At 40.4% G+C, this 22,129-nt stretch overlaps 1 protein-coding gene across 2 annotated transcripts in view; it reads right to left on the bottom strand.

Moving 5' to 3' along the window:
• CCSER1 (coiled-coil serine rich protein 1) overlaps positions 1–22,129 on the bottom strand; it is a 912,102-nt gene that overhangs the window by 517,655 nt on the left and 372,318 nt on the right. For both annotated transcript variants that reach the window (XM_055140485.1, XM_055140484.1), the window contains exon 8: positions 10,776–10,853. In XM_055140485.1, coding sequence (XP_054996460.1) covers positions 10,776–10,853 — 78 coding nt within the window. The remainder of the gene's footprint in view (positions 1–10,775; positions 10,854–22,129) is intronic.

The raw sequence follows: 22,129 nt of genomic DNA, 5'->3' as shown, positions 1-22,129 counted from the left end.
CAATAAATATTTAACCTGATTTTCACTCCAGGATTACAAAGATAGCTCAAATTTATTAGGTATGTTAATAAAAGATAAGCATAATCTTAGTAGGAATATGATCTCAATAAATGCTAAACCTAAGAAATGAAGGAGAAATGTTTTATCAGACCTTTTTGCTTGCCTGTCTTCTTTATCTTTCTGAACTTCTATTATATTTTCTTCTTTCCCACCTTCCTATCTTTATCCATCTTCAGTTGTATAAAACCAGTGAAAAGTCACATCAAGTTGAAAGAAAATCAACCGAGATTCTCTGAAGCACAGCAGTTAAAAGTCTCCATTTTGGGAATTTTTAAGACCATGAGTTGGCATTCCCTCTAAGCCACTGACTGGGGCTGTGGCTATGACAGTTACTTAGCTACTCTAAGCTTAAATTTCCTTTTCTGTATGTAAATCGAGGCAATGCCCATGCGTATTGAGAAGCAATGTTCTCAAGAGCCTTGACAGATCCCTTTCAGGATTTCTAATTTGGAAAATGAATCTGCATCTAACAGTTGTAGCACTTGACTATGAAAAATATGAAGAACTGAAAAAATTATTGATGAAAAACTCTCAATTATCTCCATGCGTATAGCCCCAGATACACAACTAGTAAGGATGTGCTGTTCTACAGTTTTCAAATAACCAGATGGGATCTTGACCACAAGTAAAGGAAGGAAAAAATGATTTTCCTGGTGGTGAAACGGTCTCGAGACGAGTGAGACAAACCCGGGCTTAGAAGAGGCGTATTAGGAGTCTCTGGGAGGAGACAGCAAAGGCCAGCCTGTTCCCCACAGGCTACACCAAAGAAAGAACCCGAAGCAGTCCTGGAAACTGGCCTTCCCTAGATCCTGAACCCATGAAACCTTTTCTCTCGGACCTCCCAGTTCCCAGATGTATGAGAGTTACATGTACTATGCTTAGATGCTTCTTTGATTTTATTTTTTATGTTACAAAACTCTAAAACATTCAAAGTACACACTGAGCCTACTGAACTATCTCTCTGGCCAAATAATTGTTTGATAATAGTTCTGACTGAGTCACAAGATTAAAGAAGGTAACAGAAATAGGGATAAATGATAGAATATCAATGAGCAAAACATGAAGGCACCTAAGATAAGAAAAACAAGAGATAAAGCAAAGAAAAAAAAGAGATAAAGCTATTGCTAACAAAAAAATCGCAGACTATCTTTGCTCTATTCCTTCTGGTTTTATTACAAGAAATTATAAAAAAATATCTTCTTAACATGGTGTAACAACTTGTATGCTGTGACTTATCCACGCCATGCACAAAGTACAGAGAACTCACACGCCACCACCAAAAAGGAAACCAGCCAAAATAATCAGCCAAATATTAAAAATGGAGGTTATTCACACATGAAAAAATTGTGCAATAGTATTGATCATCAGGAAAACACAATGCACAACCATCAGGAGCTATCACCTCCATCTCTTGAAAATTGTCTATATAAAAAAGACTAAACTGTAAGTGATGCTGAGGATGTGGGAATCTAAGGTACACTAGTGGGAATATTATATTAATTAGTTAGCCACTGTGGAAAACAGCATGGGAATTTCAGGTAATTTAGCAATATCACTCCCGCATAATTATCTGAAGGATATGAAAAGAATTTAAAAAGTTATTTGCATCCCTATGCTCATAGCATAACTATTCACAATAGCTAGAGTGTGGGATCAACCTATATTCCATAACAGATAACTGAATAAGGAAGCTGGTGCATATACATTCAATGGAAGATCACTGAAATGGTGAAATAAACATTTTTGGGGACAGGGAAAGGCTGGGATTTGAAGAGACTATGCTGAGTGAAAAAACAAGGAGAGCAAAGGAAACTTAAAAAATGATTTTACGTGTATGTGGAATATGGATTAATAAAGCAAACTCATTGGCAAGACAAAACCAATTCTTCACTAAGTGAAAATTATGGTGGTTATAAGAGGGAAAGGGGAAGAGAGGTAAGAGGGATGAGTAAGGGGTTCGCTCTCGAGGATGGTCTAGGAAGCTAAACCCTTAGGATTCCCTAATTAGACAAACCAATGAGAATCAATGACAACTACAACTACAGAAGCATCAAACACTGCACCAAAGTCCTTCTAGATAACACGGGGCTCACTACTCTAAGAAGGCCCGTGTTCTTTCTGGTTGCTTGGCTTTCCCAGCCGGCTCAGAGCTTCCTCCTGACCCCGAGCATAGGGACCACCTGGGTCGGGTTCAGTAGACTAGCTGGGGTGCTGGGGATCGAACCCAGGTTGAGCTCACAAAAAGCAAGCGCCTTACCCACTGCATTATCGCCCTGGACTCCTATTCTTAGTAAGAAAGGTTTGCAATAAAAATCAGTGGAACTTGTTTGGCCAGTAGCAACTGTAGTTACATTTCCTGACAGGAACATGTCTGATCAGGTTTACCAGATGAAAAGAGATTACTCTAAAAGGTGGCACGTACAGTTACAGGTTGACTGTTGAAAATACAGTGCGGTAACATAAAAAGAAAACGGATTTTCATAACTAAGAATGACAGTAACAGATACTCAGAATATCAAATTGCATCATTTCCCCAATCACTGTCACAGGCTGCTGATTAGGATCCAATGCACCCGTATGACAATGTTCACCCTGTAACTTACTGTGCCATGCATCAGTCACTACACAGGAAGCTGTTTATTTGTTTAAGCAAAAACTCAGTGCACCTTTCCTAGTCTCTTTTAAAGGGAACTTTAAAGTAATATTGATAAATATGATTAACCCATTGCAATATTTTTATTATAGGCAACAATAAATAGAATATTAATTGTGCTCTTGCTTTCCAACTTTTAATTTGTGTCAATATGTCAATTCTGTCCCTCCGCCCCTTTCTAATAAAACCTGTCAATTACTGTGGTATAAAAACTGCAGTGAGAAACACTACAACATGAATCAGAAACTTCAGAAATGTTGTTTGTTTGCTTTTGGGCCAAACCTGGTGGTGCTCAGACTAACAAAATCCTCTTTTCTCCCACATGTGGAATAAAATTCAAGTTATTTTTACTTGTAGTTTGAGGAGATCCCACCTAACACACACAAAAAGACAAGAGATAAATTAATATATTTTGCGTGTTTTCATCGGGGTGTGGCAGAGCACCCCTGGAGACGCACAGGGGCTCCTCCTGGCTCTGACTCAGACTATTCCTGGCAGTGCTCTGGGGACCCTCTGGGGTGCAGGGAGCAAACCCACGTGGGCCACGTGCAAGGAAGTGACCTACTCACTGTTCCATTGCTCCAATCCCTGCAGATCACCGGGTATGGACACTCAGAAACTCTTGTCTAGTAAATGTGTGAGGAAATTCCTGTTTATCACTGTCACTGTCACTGTCATCCTGTTGCTCATCGATTTGCTTGAGCGGGCACCAGTAACTCCATTGTGAGACTTGTTGTTACTGTTTTTGGCATATCGAATACGCCATTGAGGAGGTTGCCAGGCTCTGCCATGCGGGCGGGATACTCTCGGTAGCTTGCCGGGTTCTCCAAGAAGGATGGAGGAATCGACCCTGGGTCAGCCGTGTGCCAGGCAAATGCCCTACCCACTGTGCTATCACTCCAGCCCCTGTGTAGAGTAATCAGACAAAATATGAGCCAATGTTCTGAAAATATGTCAAAATAAGGGTTTTTACAATTCCCGTAGAGAACTGAAAAACCTTGGAGAAATCAAGGCAACAGTCTATGCCAAAATTCAAAAATTTATTAGGATTTCAGGAAAGAAAATAAATGTGCCTGCTGAGAGTTTGGTATGGAAGGGTATGCTACTATTTTTAGCATGTATTGATGTTGACAAGCTATTTCTTGTACATGCCTTCCTAAAATCATTCGGGCATTATGTGAGAAAGATTTGGGCAGCAATATGAAACTAGGTAACATGAAATTATTTACTTACTTTTCCCATTAATTCTTTTTCCCTGAGGTCTACTATGTCTGAGAGATATCAGATATATTTTTTAACACAAATTAAACACACTTTTTTTGGCTTTAGTTAATGTAAAATGCTTTATTAGAAAACAGAAATATTGGCAGTCTCAGCCCGGGCCGGAGATCGGGCTCCGGCGGAGTTTCGACCCCGGTGGCCATGCCTTTGCACAGCCGGTGGATGTGGAACGAGCGGGAACCAGAGACAGCTTTAGGATGTGGGGTTCCAGCAAGTGCTTGCAACCATGTAAGGAGACTGTGAACTAAGCTTTTGCTACATGCTGTTCCAGGAAGGGAAATGATTCATTTTCCAACTTAAATCTCCGTGGACTTAATTACTATAATACAGAAATTGTAAACCGTGCGGCCACTACCATGGTCGCGCGACTTTTTATCTCTTCATTCTCATCAGTGGAAAACTTATTATCAAATATTTCCTTGTCAATAGAGCTGTATTCTTGGGGGATAAATTCCAACAAAAGTGGTGAGTCTGTTTTGAAACTCCAACAACAATAGTGAGTTGTGTGTTGAAATCTGGAATGTAATCAAGGTAAAGAGAAAAGGAAGTGAAATTATCAGTCACGCACGGGGGGGGGGGGGGTTTGGGGGGTGAGGGGTGGGTTGTATACTGGTTTTTTTTTGTTTTGTTTTTGTTTTTATTGGTGGTGGAATATGGGCACTGGTGAAGGGATGGGTGTTTGAGCATTGTATAACTGAGATATAAGCCTGAGAACTTTGTAACTTTCCACTTGGTGATTCAATAAAATAAATTTTTAAAAAAATAAGAAAAAAAAGAAAACAGAAATATTATGGTTTTTTTTCTTTTTTTTTCTATTTGGGTCACACCCAGCAATGCTCAGGGGTTACTCCTGGCTTTTCACTCAGGAATTACTCCTGGCAGTGCTTGGAGGACCATATGGGATGCCGGGGATTGAACCCGGGTCGGCCGCGTGCAAGGCAAACGCCCTACCCGCTGTGCTATCACTCTGCCCCCAGAAATATTATGTTTGAATGAAAATTCATTGTACATCAATAACACTATCTAGAAAATTAAAATATATAAATTCATTTAAATTTTATAGTGATGAGGACAATAAGAAAAAACACTATAATGAAATACTATTGTACAGACATAAGATGTAATGTTATGTTTGGTCATTGCTATTTCAATTTAAATTATAATTGGGACTTATAATCAAGAATTTGTTAAATATGTTTAACACAATAATTCTTTCTACACCCCACCAGAATAATTTAAAGACTATACAGTAATTTAAACTTGTTAACACTTTGTGAAGCTTCCAAATTGAATGAAATTAAAATAAAATTATACAATACTTTTATGACTATGCTGATCAGTGAATATGATTATTTCCTTCTACAGTCCCTCAGTCCCCAACATTTTTTTTTATTGAATCACCATGAGATTCCCAGTTACAAAGCTGTGCATGGTTGGGTCTCAGTCATAGATGTCCCCACCAGTGCACTTTTCCCACCATCGATGCCCCCAGTTTCCCTCTCATCACCCCCATCCCAGCCTGTCTATATGACCTCTCTCTCCCTCTCTCTCTCCGTCTCTCCCTCTCCCTCCCTCTCTCTCTCCCTCTCTCTCCCTCTCCCTCCCTTTATCTCCCTCTCCCTATCTTTCTTTCCTTTTCTCTCCTCTTTCTCTTCCTCTTTCTCCTTCTCTCTCTCCCTCTCTCTCCCTCCCTCTCTCTCCCTCTCTCTCCACCTCTCTCTCTCTCCATCTCTCCCTCTCTCCCTCTCCCTCCCTCCCTTCTCTCTCTCTCTCTCTCTCTCTCTCTCTCTCTCTCTCTACCTCCCCCACCCTTTTGGGCATCACGGTTTGTAATGCAGGTACTGAGAGTTGATCACCTTCGTCCCTTTACCTCCTCTCAGCACTGTTACTATCCAGAGTGATCATTTCAACTCTCATTGTCATAGTGGTCCCTTCTCTATCCCACCTGCCTTCTCCCCCAGCCCTCGAGGCCGGCAGCTCCCGTGGATGGAAGCCGGCCTCAATCACAAACTTTTGACACCCGAACTTAGTAGCACTAAACTAAAGAAAGAATGTCACATAGAGGTAGGGCAGATTGCAGTTTCTGCAATGGGCCTTAGGGAGAGTTCAGCAGTTTCCTTGGATGTGGCAGACCCAGGTTTGATCCCCGGCACCTGATCTGGTCCCTTGAGTCCACCAGAAGAAGCTCCGAGCTCAGGGCTGGGACTATGATCTGTGCACTGCTGGGTGTGCCCCCCCCCCAAAACAAAACAAAACAAACGAGATAGGCTCATGCAAATCCTTGTCACTTTACACCGAGAGTCTGCTTATTGTGAAGAATTGCTTTGCGTGCAGAAAAGACTCGAAGGCATTCTTAAGGATGGGTGCTCTTGCCTGGCCTGAGGAACCAAGACCTAGAATATTCACTTAAATAATTGATGTACATGCACTTATAAGTAGATGACCTAGTCAAAAATGATTAGAAATAAAAAAATGCACCATATCACTTTCTAAAATCACAAAGGTAGTTTCCAGCCTTTTATGGAAGGTGACCAAAGAGAGGCCTTGAATCATAGAAAGGGTCCTTAAATTCACAGAATATAAAACAATAATGAGTACACAAAAAAATCTAAATCTATGTAAGATACTTAACTGATGAGACAGACGTCAAAACTCCATCGAGCCCCTCCACCCCCCTTCTCAGAGTCTCCAAATATCCCACATTACACTGTGGTATTTGAAAAAAAAATAACCAACACCACTTAGGATCTTATTCATGAATGAATAACATATCAACAGTGCTTTGCTCACACATGGGTTTTCAATATCTAACATTACTGAGCAATGCTCTGTCAGTAGAAACAATATTTAGAAAGTTACCAGGTTGAGTCACAGTTCTGAGCAGTATTTTAGTATTCTAAAAGTAACTGCGTGATGTGCCTAATAAAAGATAACAATACATTCTTATGGTTTCAGAAACTTATGGTTTCAGAAAGATCTCTCTTCAAAGAAAGGTTACATGATATTGGCCATATTTTTCTTAAGAAAAATTCATTTTATTCATGTCTTCTCCCTTGTAATAATGAACATTGTCACGAATCATTTTTCATAAGGGATGGTCTGGGCTCATGTGGGTAAGCAGCATGAAATGTCAGGTGTCCGTGACGCACAGGTGCGAGAAGAGGCCTGGGAAGAGCCAGCAGCCCCCTGCCTGCTCCCGGGGCAGGGCAGGGCCACACCAGGGCTGGCCCCACCCTGAACTCTAGGCACGGAGAGACCTCCCCGGTTCACACTCCAGACCTCGTCTCCTCTCATCCTTTCCCATCCATTCTTATAATAGCGTCTCTGGTAACACCACTGGTGATGCCATCTCTTACACCAAATCATAGTTGGTATCAGATATAAGAAGCGGTGGGTCAGGACACGTGAGCAAGAGGTCAACTTGTTCGAGTTCGCCTAGACAATGAGAAGTATTCTTCAGTGCTTTTGCCCACGTTTGGAGCAGAATCTAAATAAAAATTGATGCTGACAGAACTGAAATTTTTTGTTATATTTTATTCTGTTTTTGGGTCACACCCGGCAATGCACAGGGGTTACTCCTGGCTCTACACTCAGGAATTACCCCTGGAGGTGCTCAGGGGACCATATGGGATGCTGGGAATCGAATCTGGGTCGACCGCATGCAAGGCAAACGCCCTACCCACTGTGCTATTGCTCCAGCCCCTTAAATTCTTTTTAAATAAAGAAAAAAAAGGAAGAGGAAGAGGAAAGGATATAATAGGATATCCTTTAATATCCTATTGTCAAAATATGCTTTTGGAATAAAAAAGAAAACTAAACTATAGCCATCATGCTTTGTTAAAGGACAATGCAGTAACAAATACCGTCCAAATCTGGAAATAACCCAAGCACCCAAGAATGAAGAGTCGACGAGCTAAAGAAACAACAGTACACAGACACAGAGAAATAGTCTCTGCGACAAGCGAAGACGGAATCAGGCAGTTGGCTGCCACACAGAGGGAACTAGAGATCTCTGGGCTGAGAGAGGGAGAGACCCAGAAGGCCGCTCTCGTGTGCGGGGCACAGAGAGACAGTGAGGGAACACAGAGCTCACGTCTCTGGACTCTGCCGGCTCTGTCTCAAAGACTTCCCAGATCTCACAATGTATAAAGCCAGTGAATTCTGTGAAAAATACCCTGAATAAAAGAATGACTCCAGACGAAAGACTGCGTGAACAGGTCGAAAATGATAACAATAAATAGAAACCATTCTTAGTATCCTGTGTGCACGACGCCCGGGAGTGGCCTCGGGCACTCACACATTCAGGGCGGCTGCTCTAAGGCAGGGTAATAGCCTTATTTCAAACCCACAAGTAGGTTTCAAATATGCACAAGAAGTTTATAGAGATACAAGTGTATAAGGTTTGAGCTGTCTTTCAGAGTAACTGTCACCGTCATCCCGTTGTTCATTGATTTGCTCGAGCGGGCACCAGTCTCCATTGTGAGACTTCTTGTTACTGTTTTTGGCATATCGAATATATCACAGGTAGCTTGCCAGGCTCTGCCGTGCGGGTGAGATACTCTTGGTAGGTTTCTGGGCTCTCCGAGAGGGGTGGAGGAATCGAACCCCGGTTGGCCACGTGCAAGGCGAAAGTCCTACCCACTGCGCTATCTTTCCAGCCCATCTTTCAGGGTAGGTATAATTTTATTTAACATATAAAATTAAAAAGTGGACTCTAATATGAGCAGTGTTTCAAAACTCTGCCTTGGAAATAGCATAACAGAAGGAGCTTGTTCAAAGACGTGTCCTTAAGGCGCCTGTAGCTCCCAAGTGTGAGCCCCCTCACTCTGCAGGATTCTGCGGGATGGTACCCAGTTTGCTTTCACGTTTTATCTCACAGAAACTGCTGTGGTATAATCATACTAAGATCAAAGTTTTCATCTAACTTTCAGTCATAAGTAGAGACAGAGATGCAATTATAGGCATTTTGTAACGTATTTAGTCTTTATTTCAAATGACACAGTAAAAGTCAATTTAATCTAAACGTCATTTTAAACTCATATTTGTAAAGAAAGAGTCACCTTGGTAAATATTTGAGCCAAATCTACAAGGCTTGTATGAGTGCTTTCAAAATAGTCCAAGAAAAGGGAAGCGATACTTTTTTAATACAGTAACTTAATCACCTCCCAGGAGAAAAGGTAAAATCAAGTTTATCAAGAAGCTGCCAAAGCTTTTGTTTTAGAGGTTGGCTTGGCTTCTCAAATTACCGCCTCAGAAAAAGAATTTCAGTAGTTTAAGAGGATTAATCTTACTTTAACGAATAAAAATAACTGGCTACATCGGTGAGGAATGAGGAAAATATGGCATTCCTTTCCCCTGGTTACTACTGTTTCAATATAATGACTTTAAAAAGTCTTAGGCACAAATTAATTTCAATATTAGACCTTTCAGGAAATGGTTATAAGAAAACTTAGTGTCTTGAATGTTTTAAATAATTGTCAACAGATTGTTGCAATAGTAGTACATCATATCATTAAAACATATTACAAAATGTCTATATATTTGCACTTATAGAAGAATATGTACAAACTCTATTACTTAATTCCAAAATAATTCTAGACTGAAAAAATATAACAGCTATAGAAATTTTATTTAATAATTAAATAATTTAATTGTTATATGCTCTAAATACTAGTAGAATTAATTTTTATATTTAATACATATTCTCTAACCTTTACCTTTATACCCACTAAAATATATCAATTTTAATGTAATGTAACTATTATTGGTATTATCATTGGTGTTACAAAACAAGAATATGGTTTCTAGTAATGCTGAGACCTTAATAAAATCTATACTTTTGTAACTTCTGTCACACAATATTAAGACAAAAATGCTAATATACAAAAGAACTTTTAACAAATATTATCTCTCAATAAGCAAGAAATCTCATAAGAAACAAAAGACTGAGAACGGAATTCATAGCCTCTGTAATTTTAATAATATATCAAATGTTTAATGTATGGAAATCTGTATACAAGTACCATAAAGATATAAGCAATATGAAATTGAGTAATCTCCACATAAACTATATAATATATGTAATAAAATTTTAAAAATCATATCAGACTGAATGTGTGTCTAAATGTCTTTAAACCACACTAAATACAAAACACTGCATGAAAATCACTGCATCATTCCAATTTCAAATACTTTTCCCATTTCTTAAATCTTGCATATAAAAATAATTATAATAAAATTCAGAAATCCCTGCCTGATGCAAATATAAAATAGCCGATACAGTATTGAATAACAACTCAAAGACTTCATACTGGTAATGTATACAGCTATCCAAAGTGAAAAATTATATTAATCCTTGCAATTTATATACTCATATCTCAAAATATTGCTTTTGAAGAAATGGTTCCATATTTCACTTGATAATTTTAATATTACTTTAAAATTATCAAATAATTATGATCTCAAATGATTAATGAACACCGGTTCCTAAAAACGTAACCATATATACAGGACCAAATAATTCTAAAATTACTGCAGTGTGCCTTATGTGGCAGAAAGAGAAAGTGCTGCATAAAGCAGTAATACGATTTATATTCTAAACCCCTAATTTATTTAGCAACTAAAAGATAATAGCAAAAAGATAATTTCAGCATTTAAAGCAAGTTTCACACAGATTAAATTCGTTCAGTTCACCAGCTCAACGTACTGATGTAACCAGCTAGCCGACCTGCTATGAAGGGCCCTAGGACACACGAGGTGATGCGCACAGTCAGGCTTTTACCTGGAAAGGCAACGGCTCCTCGGCGAGGGGGCTCACGGGCAGGGACGAGGCGCTCCGTGCCGGGCTCAGCTCCGCGCTCTGGAAGGAAACAGAACTGAATTAAAGCCGCGGCCCTTGGGTGACTGGCCCTGGGGCCCCGTGCTCAGGGATGCGCATTAGCTGAGCAGGACCGGGCGCCACCTGACCCTGTGGGCAAGGCATAGGCTCCGAACGTGGTGCCACAGACCTCGTCCCCAACAGGTCATTTTTAGGTCACCGTTCTATATTTCTAACCGACAGTCTCTGCAGTGAAAGTATCAAGGTAAATGACGAATGTGACATGTTCAGATTATGATAACCCCCTCATTATTCCAAAGTAGCCATCTCAGAAAGTCTCCACCTGTCTACGCTCTTGCCAAGATTATATAAACAGCATGAGAAACATTGTGTGATTATGTTATTAGTGTTTTGTGCTTCACTTAAATTTGACATTTTCCCCTTCCTTTAAAATTTAGTTCCATCAGTGATGACTTATTATGTCACTACTTTGGAGTCTTTCAGACTAATTTTCTAACATGTATGTTTCATTAATTTGTAGAGAATTAGATGATTGCATGTTTTTAAATTATTTTTCAAAAACTATGTTATCAATATGCAATTGAAAAATGGAGATATTAATTTTTAAATTCCCTATATATGTAATACCTGACATTTAACAATGTTTCTTCATATTCTGCTAAGCAAAAAATTAAGAGCAATTGATTTAAACCAATTTAATTATTGAAATGTAGCTAATAATTTTTCTGGTCCATTAAAATATAATCAATTAAAACTTCTGAGGTAAAGAATTACCTAAAAGATACAGTCTATAAAATTATAATTTTCTTTCCTAAAATCAAAATGGGCTGGAGTGATAGCGCAGCAGGTAGGGCATTTGCCTTGCACTCAGTCGACCCAGGTTTGATTCCTCTGCCCCACTTGGAGAGCCTGGCAAGCTACTGAGAGTATCTCGCCCACACGGCAGAGCCTAGCAAGCTACCCATGGTGTATTCCATATGGCAAAAACAGTAACAACAAGTCTCACAATGGAGACATTACTGGTGCCCGCTCGAGCAAATCAATGAGCAGTGGGATGACAGTGAAAGTAACAGTTAAAATCAAAATAATTATGCCAACAACAGCAAACATCAGAAGGGTTTTTTTTTTACATTATTCTAAATTTATTCTCTCAGAGGAATTCTCTAAGAAGTAAAAACAAATAAACTTAAAAAATATTAAACACATACTTTTCCTCATGAAGAAATCAAAGCTGGTAAAACCTTGGCGATTAATCAACATGAAGATACTTTATCAGAACCTGAGATAGGCCAAAAGGAATCCCGAGGGAACACTAGAACAAGAATACTTGGAAATGATCACTCTGGACAAGAACTGCACGCTGAAAGGAGGTAAAGGGATATGCATGCTAACCTTCCAATATCTGTAGTGCAAACCATAATGCCCAAGAGGGGAGAGAGATAGAGACAGAGAGAGAGATAGAGACAGAGAGAGAGAAGGAAAGAGAGGGAGGGAAAGAGAGAGTAAGAGAGAGTGAGGAAAGAAAGAGAGGGAGAGGGGGAGAGAGAGATAAGGAAAGAGAGAGGGAAAGAGAGAGAGGAAAGAAAGAGAGGGAGAGAGGGGAAGAGAGAGAGAGGGAGAAGGATAGAGAGCAAGGGAGGGAGAGAGAGAGAGAAGTGCCTGCCACAGAGGCGGGGCGTGGGCCGTGAGAGGGAAATGTGCCCTGGTGAAGGGACGGGTGTGGGAATATTGCATGCCTGAAACCAATCACAAACAACTTTGTAACTGTGCATCTCATGATGATTCAATTAAGAAATTAATAAATTAGCAATAAAACCCTACTTCAGTGGTAAAGAAACTGTGACAAGAATGCAAAGATACCCCACAGACCAGGATGATATATTAGCCTACCCTCCTCTTAGAAATGGGTTAACATCCAAAATTTATCAAAGCAATTGAAAAACTTAACAAGATAAAAAAACAATCCCCTCCTAAATGGGGGGAAAATATGAAGAGAAGTTTTCTCAAAGAAGATAGACATATGACTGACAGGTATATGGGGAAAACCCCAACAAACCACACCCGCATGGGCGATCATCAGGGAATGCCAGTCAAAACAATCACGACCTCCCTCGCCATCAGTGAGACTGGCGCACATCACACTGAGCAGAGACAAATGAGAAGCACCAATGCCTTTACCAATGTCAAGGGTACTCAATGTCAAGGGTACTCCAGTGGGTGCTAAGGAGTGACAGTGCTGAATATCTAAACCACAGAGACCAGTGTTAGAAAACACTCTTAAAAGGTGCCTGTCAAGATGGCCGGCTGGGTTTGGGGCTTGGGGTAGGAGAGAGAATCTGGGGACAGTGATGGAGGGTAAGGTGGCACTGGAATTGGGACTGGTGAACGAACACTGCATATCAAAAACCCAACTATGGGGGCTGGAGCAATAGCACAGCGGGTAGGGCATTTGCCTTGCATGCGGCCAACCCAGGTTCAAATTCCAGCATCCCATATCATCCCCTGAGCACCGCCAGGAGTATTTCCTGAGTGCAGAGCCAGGACTAACCCCTGTGCATTGCCGGGTGTGACCCAAAAAGCAAAAAACAAAACAAAACAAAACAAAATACAAAAAAAACCAACCCAACTATGAATAACTTTGTAACTCAAAGTGCTTTAATAAAATAAAAATTGGCAAAAAATGATTAATTTTAAAAAATCCTGAGAGGTCTGCACCAATGCAGTACTGCTACAGAAAACAAGAAGAACCATCAATTAAAATCTCAAGACTTCTAGGGACTGGAGTGATAGCACAGCGGGTAGGGCGTTTGCCTTGCACGCGGCCGACCCGGGTTCGAATCCCAGCATCCCATATGGTCCCCTGAGCACCGCCAGGGGTAATTCCTGAGTGCATGAGCCAGGAATGACCCCTGTGCATTGCCGGGTGTGACCCAAAAAGCAAAAAAAAAAAAAAAAAAGAAAAAAAAATCTCAAGACTTCTAGGTAAAGGAAGTAGAGAAAGAATGAAAGGCAAATTAAAGTTCTGAAATAGAAATAAATAATAAAAATTAGAGTATGAATTAAACAATAGAGCTCAAAAAAGGCACTCTACATGGCAACCCCTATCTACACAGCACCCGAGCCCCACCAAGAATGATCCCTAATGCAGAGCCAGGTTCAATCTCTGAGCATAGTATAGTGAGCCATTTCCCACCTACCCTCCTAGAAATATGAGAAACACTATTGTAACTCATGTCACCTCAATAACAATTGAATAAAGTAATGATACATTGATTGTGAAGGAGTAAAGGTGTCACTATTTACTGATGAAATGCATAGAAAATCTACATATTCCTAAGAAATCTGTCAGAAATAATTAATAAATATAGTACAATGACAAGTTATAAAATTATTAGACAATACCCAATATCTTCTACACACAAAGAAACTAGCAGAAAGCAAAGGCATGAAAACAACCCTACCTGTAACTGTAAAAGAGGCAATCCTTTGTAATTATAACCAGAGGTAAAAAGACAAGTACACAGAACATCATGTCATTGCTGAAATAAACAGATGGCATAAAAAGATGAAAAGATTAACTGTGTTCATGGATTAGAAGAATTAACATGATTAAAACTGTTGTATGACCTAAAGCAATATGCAGGTTCAGTGAAATCGCCATGGAAATCCTGACAGCATCCTCACAGAAATAGAACAGAAAATATGGAACTTGTGTGGAATTCCAAATATCTCTGACTAGCTAAAGCACTTCTGAGATAAAAAACAAACAAACAAACAAACATGACTAGTATATGCCTGACTTTAAACTGTACTAGAGAGTGATAGCAGGACAGTGAAATGAAAGTAAATGCAAAAATCAGTGGAACAGAACTGAGAGTCCAGAAGTTAAGTCACAAATATATGGACATTTAATTTCTAGCAAAGGAATTATGAATCTACATTGGAACAAGAAAAGCCTCCTAATGAATGGTGCTGGCAAAAAAAAAAAAATCACTGTCACTGTCACTGTCATCCTGCTGCTCACTGATTTGCTCGAGCGGGGCTGGAGCGATAGCACAGTGGGTAGGGTGTTTGCCTTGCACGCGGCCGACCCAGGCAAAAAAATAAATAAATTAAATAAAATTGACAAATGCAGAACACCATATATAAAAATTAACTGACATGGATTAAAAAGGGTCTGGCTATATAACCTGAAATCATAAAATATACAGAAGAAAACACAGATGACACTCTTCTTGACCTCCGTCTTAGATGTATTTGGAGATTCAACATCAAATGAAGATGGAAAAAGAAAAGGTAGAATGAACAGTCTTGAGACCAAACCTCAAAAAACTTATGGACAGCTAAAGAAACCTGCATAAAAACCAAGTTAACAACAAAAGAAAATCCTGCCAAACGGAAGGAAATATATGTACATCATACATCTGATAAGACCTAAGATATAAAAACTCATAAAATAAATAAGCAACCCCATGGGAAATGCAAACCAACAACAATGATATGTGTTCTCACACCTAAGAAAGTGAAATTATCCAAAAATTAAGAAAAATGTTTTGCAGAGAATGTGGAGAGAGAGGATGCTAACAAACAACATATATGTTCAACAAAACAACTAAATAGGAAGGTCTTGTGATTCAGATATCAACTTTCTGGGTACTTACCCTAATATACTTCCACATTTACTGAAGCATTATTAATTTTTTTTGCCTTTTTTGCTTTTTGGGTTACACCCGGCGATGCACAGGGGTTAGTCCTGGCTCTGCACTCAGGAATCACCCTTGGCAGTGCTCAGGGGACCATATGGGATGCTGGGAATTGAACCCAGGTCGGCAGCGTGCAAGGCAAATGCCCTCCCCGCTGTGCTATCGCTCCAGCCCTACTGCAGCATTATTTACAGTATCCAAGAACTTGCAGAGGCGCTGAGGGACCACCAAGAGGCACATGAATAAAGCTGGTGTGTAATACACACAAAATGATTTATTCTTTCATAAAGACAAATAAAACCCGTTCATTTGCCACAACAGAGATGGACCCTGAAGGTAGTAAGCTAGGTGAGACAGGTAGAGTGAACAAGAAAAGGCATGCTATTTTACACACCTGTGGCATGTAAAGACACACAGAAGATGGACAAAATGAAACAATAATAAATTTTCTGACTGTAAGACCGTTTACTCGTTACCAGCAGGAGCTCAGGAGCTGGGCATGAATCAGAACCAAAGGGGCACATCTCCTGGCTCTCGAGGATGAGCGCTCAAATTCCCAGAACATTATAATGAATTGATAATTTTAAAAGTATCTGTTGCAACTGCTCTACATTCCAGAATCTCCCATGGAATCATCAGTTTAACTCACTTGATTCCAGGGTACAATAAAAGCATTTCTGTCTGGTTTCTGGGCCACACCCGGCAGTCCTCAGGGGTTACTCCTGGCTCTGTGCTCAGGGATCACTCCCGGTGAGCTTGGGGGACCAGATGGGGACCAGGGGGTCAAACCCCTGTTGGCTGCATGCAAGGTAAACTCCTACCCACTGTAGCACCGCTCTGGCCCTAGAAACACTGTATCCAATAGATTGCGATGTATCCGTCTAGTTCAGAAACAATAAGTAAAGGCTACAAACCTAGAAGTGAAGCTTGAGGTTGAATGTTTTTTAGGGGTGGGCTTTGCGTGTGCATGGACCAGAGCAACTGTTCTGGGGTGCTGCAGGGTCAGTGAAAGGGCAGAGGATGCAGGATGCTCCCTGCTCTGACCCCTGCCCAGAGCTGCGGGTCCCCTGGGGGCCTTCAGTCAGGTTTTTAAATCGACATGTATGGGTAGTCTCTGAGTTGTATTTTGTTCTTAGGGATGGTCAATATAAATATCAATGTAATTTAAATTTATTTATTTATGTTACAGACTAATTTTGTTCTTAGAAGTGAGGCAGGTGATCATAACTGGGACACTGGGCATGGCACGTAAGGGGATTCTCTGCATAATCTTACTGGCGTTTTGTAAACCTGAAAGCATTTTAAAATAAAAAGCTCACTTTAAAATGCTCTTCATTAGCAACAGAGCTAGATTTTTCAAGATTATAATATATGACTGTCATTATACTCACAGCGTCAATGCTTTTATTAGGACCTTTATAACTATCACAGAAACAAATTTTGACAGCTCATTTTATAGCGATGCATAGCTTCCAAACAAAATAATATTTAATGTTACATAAAGATAAAACTGAAAGCTGACGTTAAATTGTTTTATTTGCTTTCATGTTCCATATGGGAATGTTGACAAAATGCTTCAGCCATATAAAATGATCTATTCGTTTGAATACATTTAAGGTGCTTGACAGAGTGACTTCACATTATTCATATTTATTGAATGCCATAATTCTATAATAGAGATCAATTAATTATATCTCCCCTGAAAACATAACGAATAGATCTGTTCTATGGGATTCAAGTTTATTTATAAGGATTGATTGAAGTAAAACATGATCAATCGGCTTCAAATTTGATGAGTACATATGCAGAAAGGATCAATAAGCAAAATATTTCCAGTTTTTAAAAGGATTATAGTCAATTTTTTAAAGTAATTCCTTTCTGTGTAATACAATTAAAAGGCCAGCTACTATGTAAATCTAACTTGATCATGTTTTCTCATAGTTCAATAATTTAAAATAATATTCACGTTAGGCAGAGGGTCTGGGACACATGGCTGGTGCTGACCTGGTGACAGGGTGGTTCAAAGCTAGAGAGAGAAACTCCACTGGGCCTGTTACCTAAACTATAATAACAAGATTTAAAAAGTTTCACTGTCACCGTATCACCGTCATCCCATTGCTCAGTGATTTGCTAACGGCACCAGTAATGTCTCCATTGTGAGACTTGTTGTTACTGTTTTTGGCATATCGAATACACCACGGCAGCTTGCCAGGCTCTGCCATGCGGGCAGGATACTCTCGGTAGCTTGCCGGGCTCTCCGAGAGGGATGGGAATCGAACCCAGGTCAGCAGTGTGCAAGGCAAACGCCCTACCCGCTGTGCTATTGATCTATGAAATATGGCGTGCAAATAAAATATTAAATAATTTAAAACACAACTTCTAACTTTTTCACTCTATCAAAGGAAAAGAACACAGACTTTAGTCAAAGTTTGAGCACATTAAAATTTATAATGCAGGTTTTAGAACAATTAACATTACCACAGAACACCTAGAAAAGGAAATTTTAAAGGTCAGTGTCACCAGAAAAAGGCATGCGCTTATCATTTCATATTTTTCTATTATCATGGTCAATATCAATGCTAAAATGCATCATAAAAAAATTTAACTTTCTCTGCCTTCAATGGAAGCTGGGAAAATTGGAGACAATGGTGAAGGGTGGTGTAACGGTGGTGGTGTTGGAATATTGATTGCCTGCAACAAATCACCATGAACAACTTTGTAAACCACAGAGTTTAAATAAAGTTTAGGGAGAAATTTACATAGGCTTTACCTATTTCAAATGAATCCCAAAATATATTAATTAATATAAGAACTGCTTTAAAAGTCTGACTAATGACAGGTGAGATATGATAATCACCCTAATTAGATCCAAGTATAAAATAAAATTTAATGTAATATACTTTAGGTTACAAAGTTGAAAATGGATATGTAAATGAGAGTAGGTATTTTATCATATTGCATTAAATGATTTTAAATTTTCTTTAAAAATTTTCTTGGTGTTGGAAGAGTCCTGTCCAGTGGGCACCACAATGCCGGAGAATGCTCCGGACCCCAGACCAGTCCAGCAAGACCGGGGTGCCCCAGATGGAGCATGTGCAGTCTCTGGCCTTCTCCAGACGGAATCCCGGCGGCCATGAGACCATGAGCTTCTACAAACATGACTCTGGTATGTGGGGACCAGGACTATTTCCCCAAACCATGTGGACCTTTCCTGATATACAAAAAAAAAAAAAAAAAAACCAACCACTCAGGAACGGCTCCTCCCTCCGCCCTGAACAGCTGTGATCCCAGAGGCACACAAGCTAATCTCAGAACACAGCGGCTGCTGGCAGAAATGCTCCTGGATTGTGAACTAAGCTACAGCCCCGTGCAGCCCCCCGGAGGGGAAGGGTTTTTGTCCCTCGGCCTCTTTCCCTTTGTGGCAGCATGGTGACCGCCCCCTTCCAGAGCCAATTGGACAGAGAGGTAGGAGCTTCCAGTGATGGGCCTTTTGGGGAATCTTGCAATGGGGTGGGGGGGCGAGGAGGGGCAGAACCGGCCCTGCTCCCCACTCAAACGAGACCCCAAGCATCTGCCCATGAATGGCTCCTCCGCTCCTGAACGGCCATGATCCCAGAGGCACACAAGCCAATCTCGGAACGCAGTAGCTGCGGGCAGAAATACCTCTGGACAGCAAGAGTGAAACTGAGTTCAATGTCTAAATAAACACTAGTTCTGACAATCTGTTACAGTAAGGACCAGTTAAACGGGATCTTTCACTGGTCCTGTTCTCTCCAAACAAAAAGTCATGTTGTTTTTTTTTCTTTGTAATATCTTATAGTTTATGCCTGATGTTCTTTTTTTTTTTTCTGGTGCAGTACTCACTCCATTTGACAGTATGTGAATTTTCTTTTATTTCTCCTAAACATTCAATATTTTTACTTTGTGAGCTACTTATGATCTATCCTTGAAACAGGTATAAGCGTATATAACCAGACTTACCTAGATGACTTTTCCTAGTACAAGCACACACACACACACACACACACACACACACACACACACATGCACACATGCACGTGTGCACACAGAGCCAGATGATCTAAATTAAGCTCAAATGTGAGGTTACTGTTAGAATTTGTTAAAAAGTGTTTCCATTCAGTACATGCTGTTGAGATCCTACCTCCTCACCGCATTACAAGCTGTGATGCAGCCTCACCTGCTGGTACAACCCTGGCCTGTGAATACTGAGTTTTCCAAGGGAGATTCACATGGTTTCACTTCAAGCTCAGCACAGAAAGTTACCTGTTCTGTCCAGACTACATTTTCCTGCTGTGAATGGACACGTCAATAGAACCATCTATGATTGTTTCTAGGCAGGAGAGAATGAAGTAAGGCTAAGACTAACAAACAGAGCACTTAATAGCGTATACATAAAGCGTTTCAAAGGGCTAGCCACTATTGCACTATGTTAATATTCTTGTTTTTCTCTTTAGGGCACACCCAGTGATGCTCAGGGGTTACTCCTGGCTCTACACTCAGGAATCACTCCTGTTGCTACTCTAGGACCATTTGGATTGCCAGGGATCAATCCCAGGTCAGCTGCATGAAAGGCAAATGCTCTGTCTCCTGTATTGTTACTCCAGCTTCCGCTATTATTTGCACACACATGCCTGGTAAAAGCACAAGACAGCTTCATGTGCTTTTACTCTTAATGTAATCAATATCCTATTAGAATCAACATTCCATTAGAGATTGTTATATGGCTTATTACATGGTTTGTCATGTGAATTTAGATAATTAGGTTAAAAACAGAATCGAGTAAGCCAATTTTGAAGTGCTTTTTATTTTAGGTTTTTGTTTTTTTTTTCAAATTTTGAGTTGGGATCACTTCCAGCAAAGCAAGGTCCAGCAGTGACAAGCAGTGCTAGGGAGGCCCAGTGTTCCATGCCCAGATTGGGGAACTCATATGACACCAGGCGTCAAGCTTTGCCTCTGCTAGGCGAGCGCCCTACGACCTGACTCACCTTCCTGGGCCCTTGAAGCTCTTGTTTGCATAAGGCTGATTCAGAGCTCACTGCTCTCTGTTTCTTACCAGAAAAATAGCTATTTCAGTGGGGCGGGCCTTTGCCCTGCATGTGGCTGAGCGGGGTGGGATCCCAGCATCCCAGATGGTCCCTGAGCACTGCCAGGCATGATGTCTGAGCACAGAGACAAGAGTGAGCCCTGAGCATTGCTAGGTGTGGCCACTAAACAAAAATAAAGCTAAAAAGGGGCAAAGTTAGATATATATGGAATTTATATTTTGGGGAAATAACTTGGAGTTTTAAATAATGATATTAAGTAGGTGCAGTGTTTAAATTGTTGATTTAAATATTTATAATGGAATAAAATTAAGTGATATCAAGGAATTCATTGATTATCCGAAGCTTCTTAAGTAATCACTATGATATATGTTTTGTCCAAGAACTACTTCAAATAATTAGTCTAATTATTTTGAGCCACAGCAACATTGCTCAGTGCCCCTAAAAAATAAATCTCAATACAACTATTTCATATAAGACCAATAGTTATGAATCCACTGTCACTGTCACTGTCATCCCGTTGCTCATCGATTTGTTCGAGCGGGCACCAGTAACGTCTCTCATTGAGAGACTTATTGTTACTGTGTTTGGCATATCCAATACGCCACGGGTAGCTTGCCAGGCTCTGTCGTGCGGGCGCAATACACTTGGTAGCTTGCCGGGCTCTCCGAGAGGGGCGGAGGAATCGAACATGGGTCGGCCGCATGAAAAGCAAACGCACAACTACTGTGCCATTGCTCCAGCCCTTATGGATCCAAAGAATAATAAAACTTCTATGTAAGATTGCAAAACTAGGAGACAGAGAAATGGCACAGTAGGTAAGGTACTAATCTTGCTTGTGTTAGATCAAGGTTAGATCCTTGGCATCCCAAACGCCCCTGCCCCCAGCACCACCAACAGTAACCCTGAGTCCAGAACCAGGAATAAGCCCTGAGCACCACCAGGTGTTGTCCACACACATACACACACACACACAGACACACACACACACACATAGATCTTAAAAAAATACAGACAACAATATCCAAGTATCAAAAAATATTTTTGGTAACATCATTTAAACAGATAAATCTAAAATGTACCAATATAAAAAACATTTGCTTTGCCTTTTTGCATTCATGGCACTATCCTCCCATTATTCATCGATTTGCTCAAGTGGGCACCAGTCACGTCTCCATTGAGAGACTTGTTACTGTTTTTGGCATATTGAATATGCCACGGGGAGCTTGCCAGGCTCTGCCGTGTGGACGGGATACTCTCGGTAGTTTGCCAACTCTCTGGGAGGGACGGAGGAATCGAACCCAGGTCTTTGGAGATTTCCCTAATTCAGATAGCAAATGATCTGGGCTCCAGACAGACCTCCCAGCACCAGATGAGCATGACTGCCTGGCTCTGCTCACGCCCGTCTGCACAGAGAAGACGCTGCTATTCCTCACACTGTATCGGCCTAATAGTCTATGATGATTCAGGGACTGACATTCAGCACACGTAAAAGAGTTTTGAGATTCATAACACGTTCAAGTTTAAAGTT

The sequence above is a fragment of the Sorex araneus genome, chromosome 5, assembly GCF_027595985.1.
Source record: "Sorex araneus isolate mSorAra2 chromosome 5, mSorAra2.pri, whole genome shotgun sequence".
Taxonomy (NCBI): Eukaryota; Metazoa; Chordata; class Mammalia; order Eulipotyphla; family Soricidae; genus Sorex; species Sorex araneus.
This window is presented reverse-complemented; position numbering and strand designations above follow the sequence as displayed.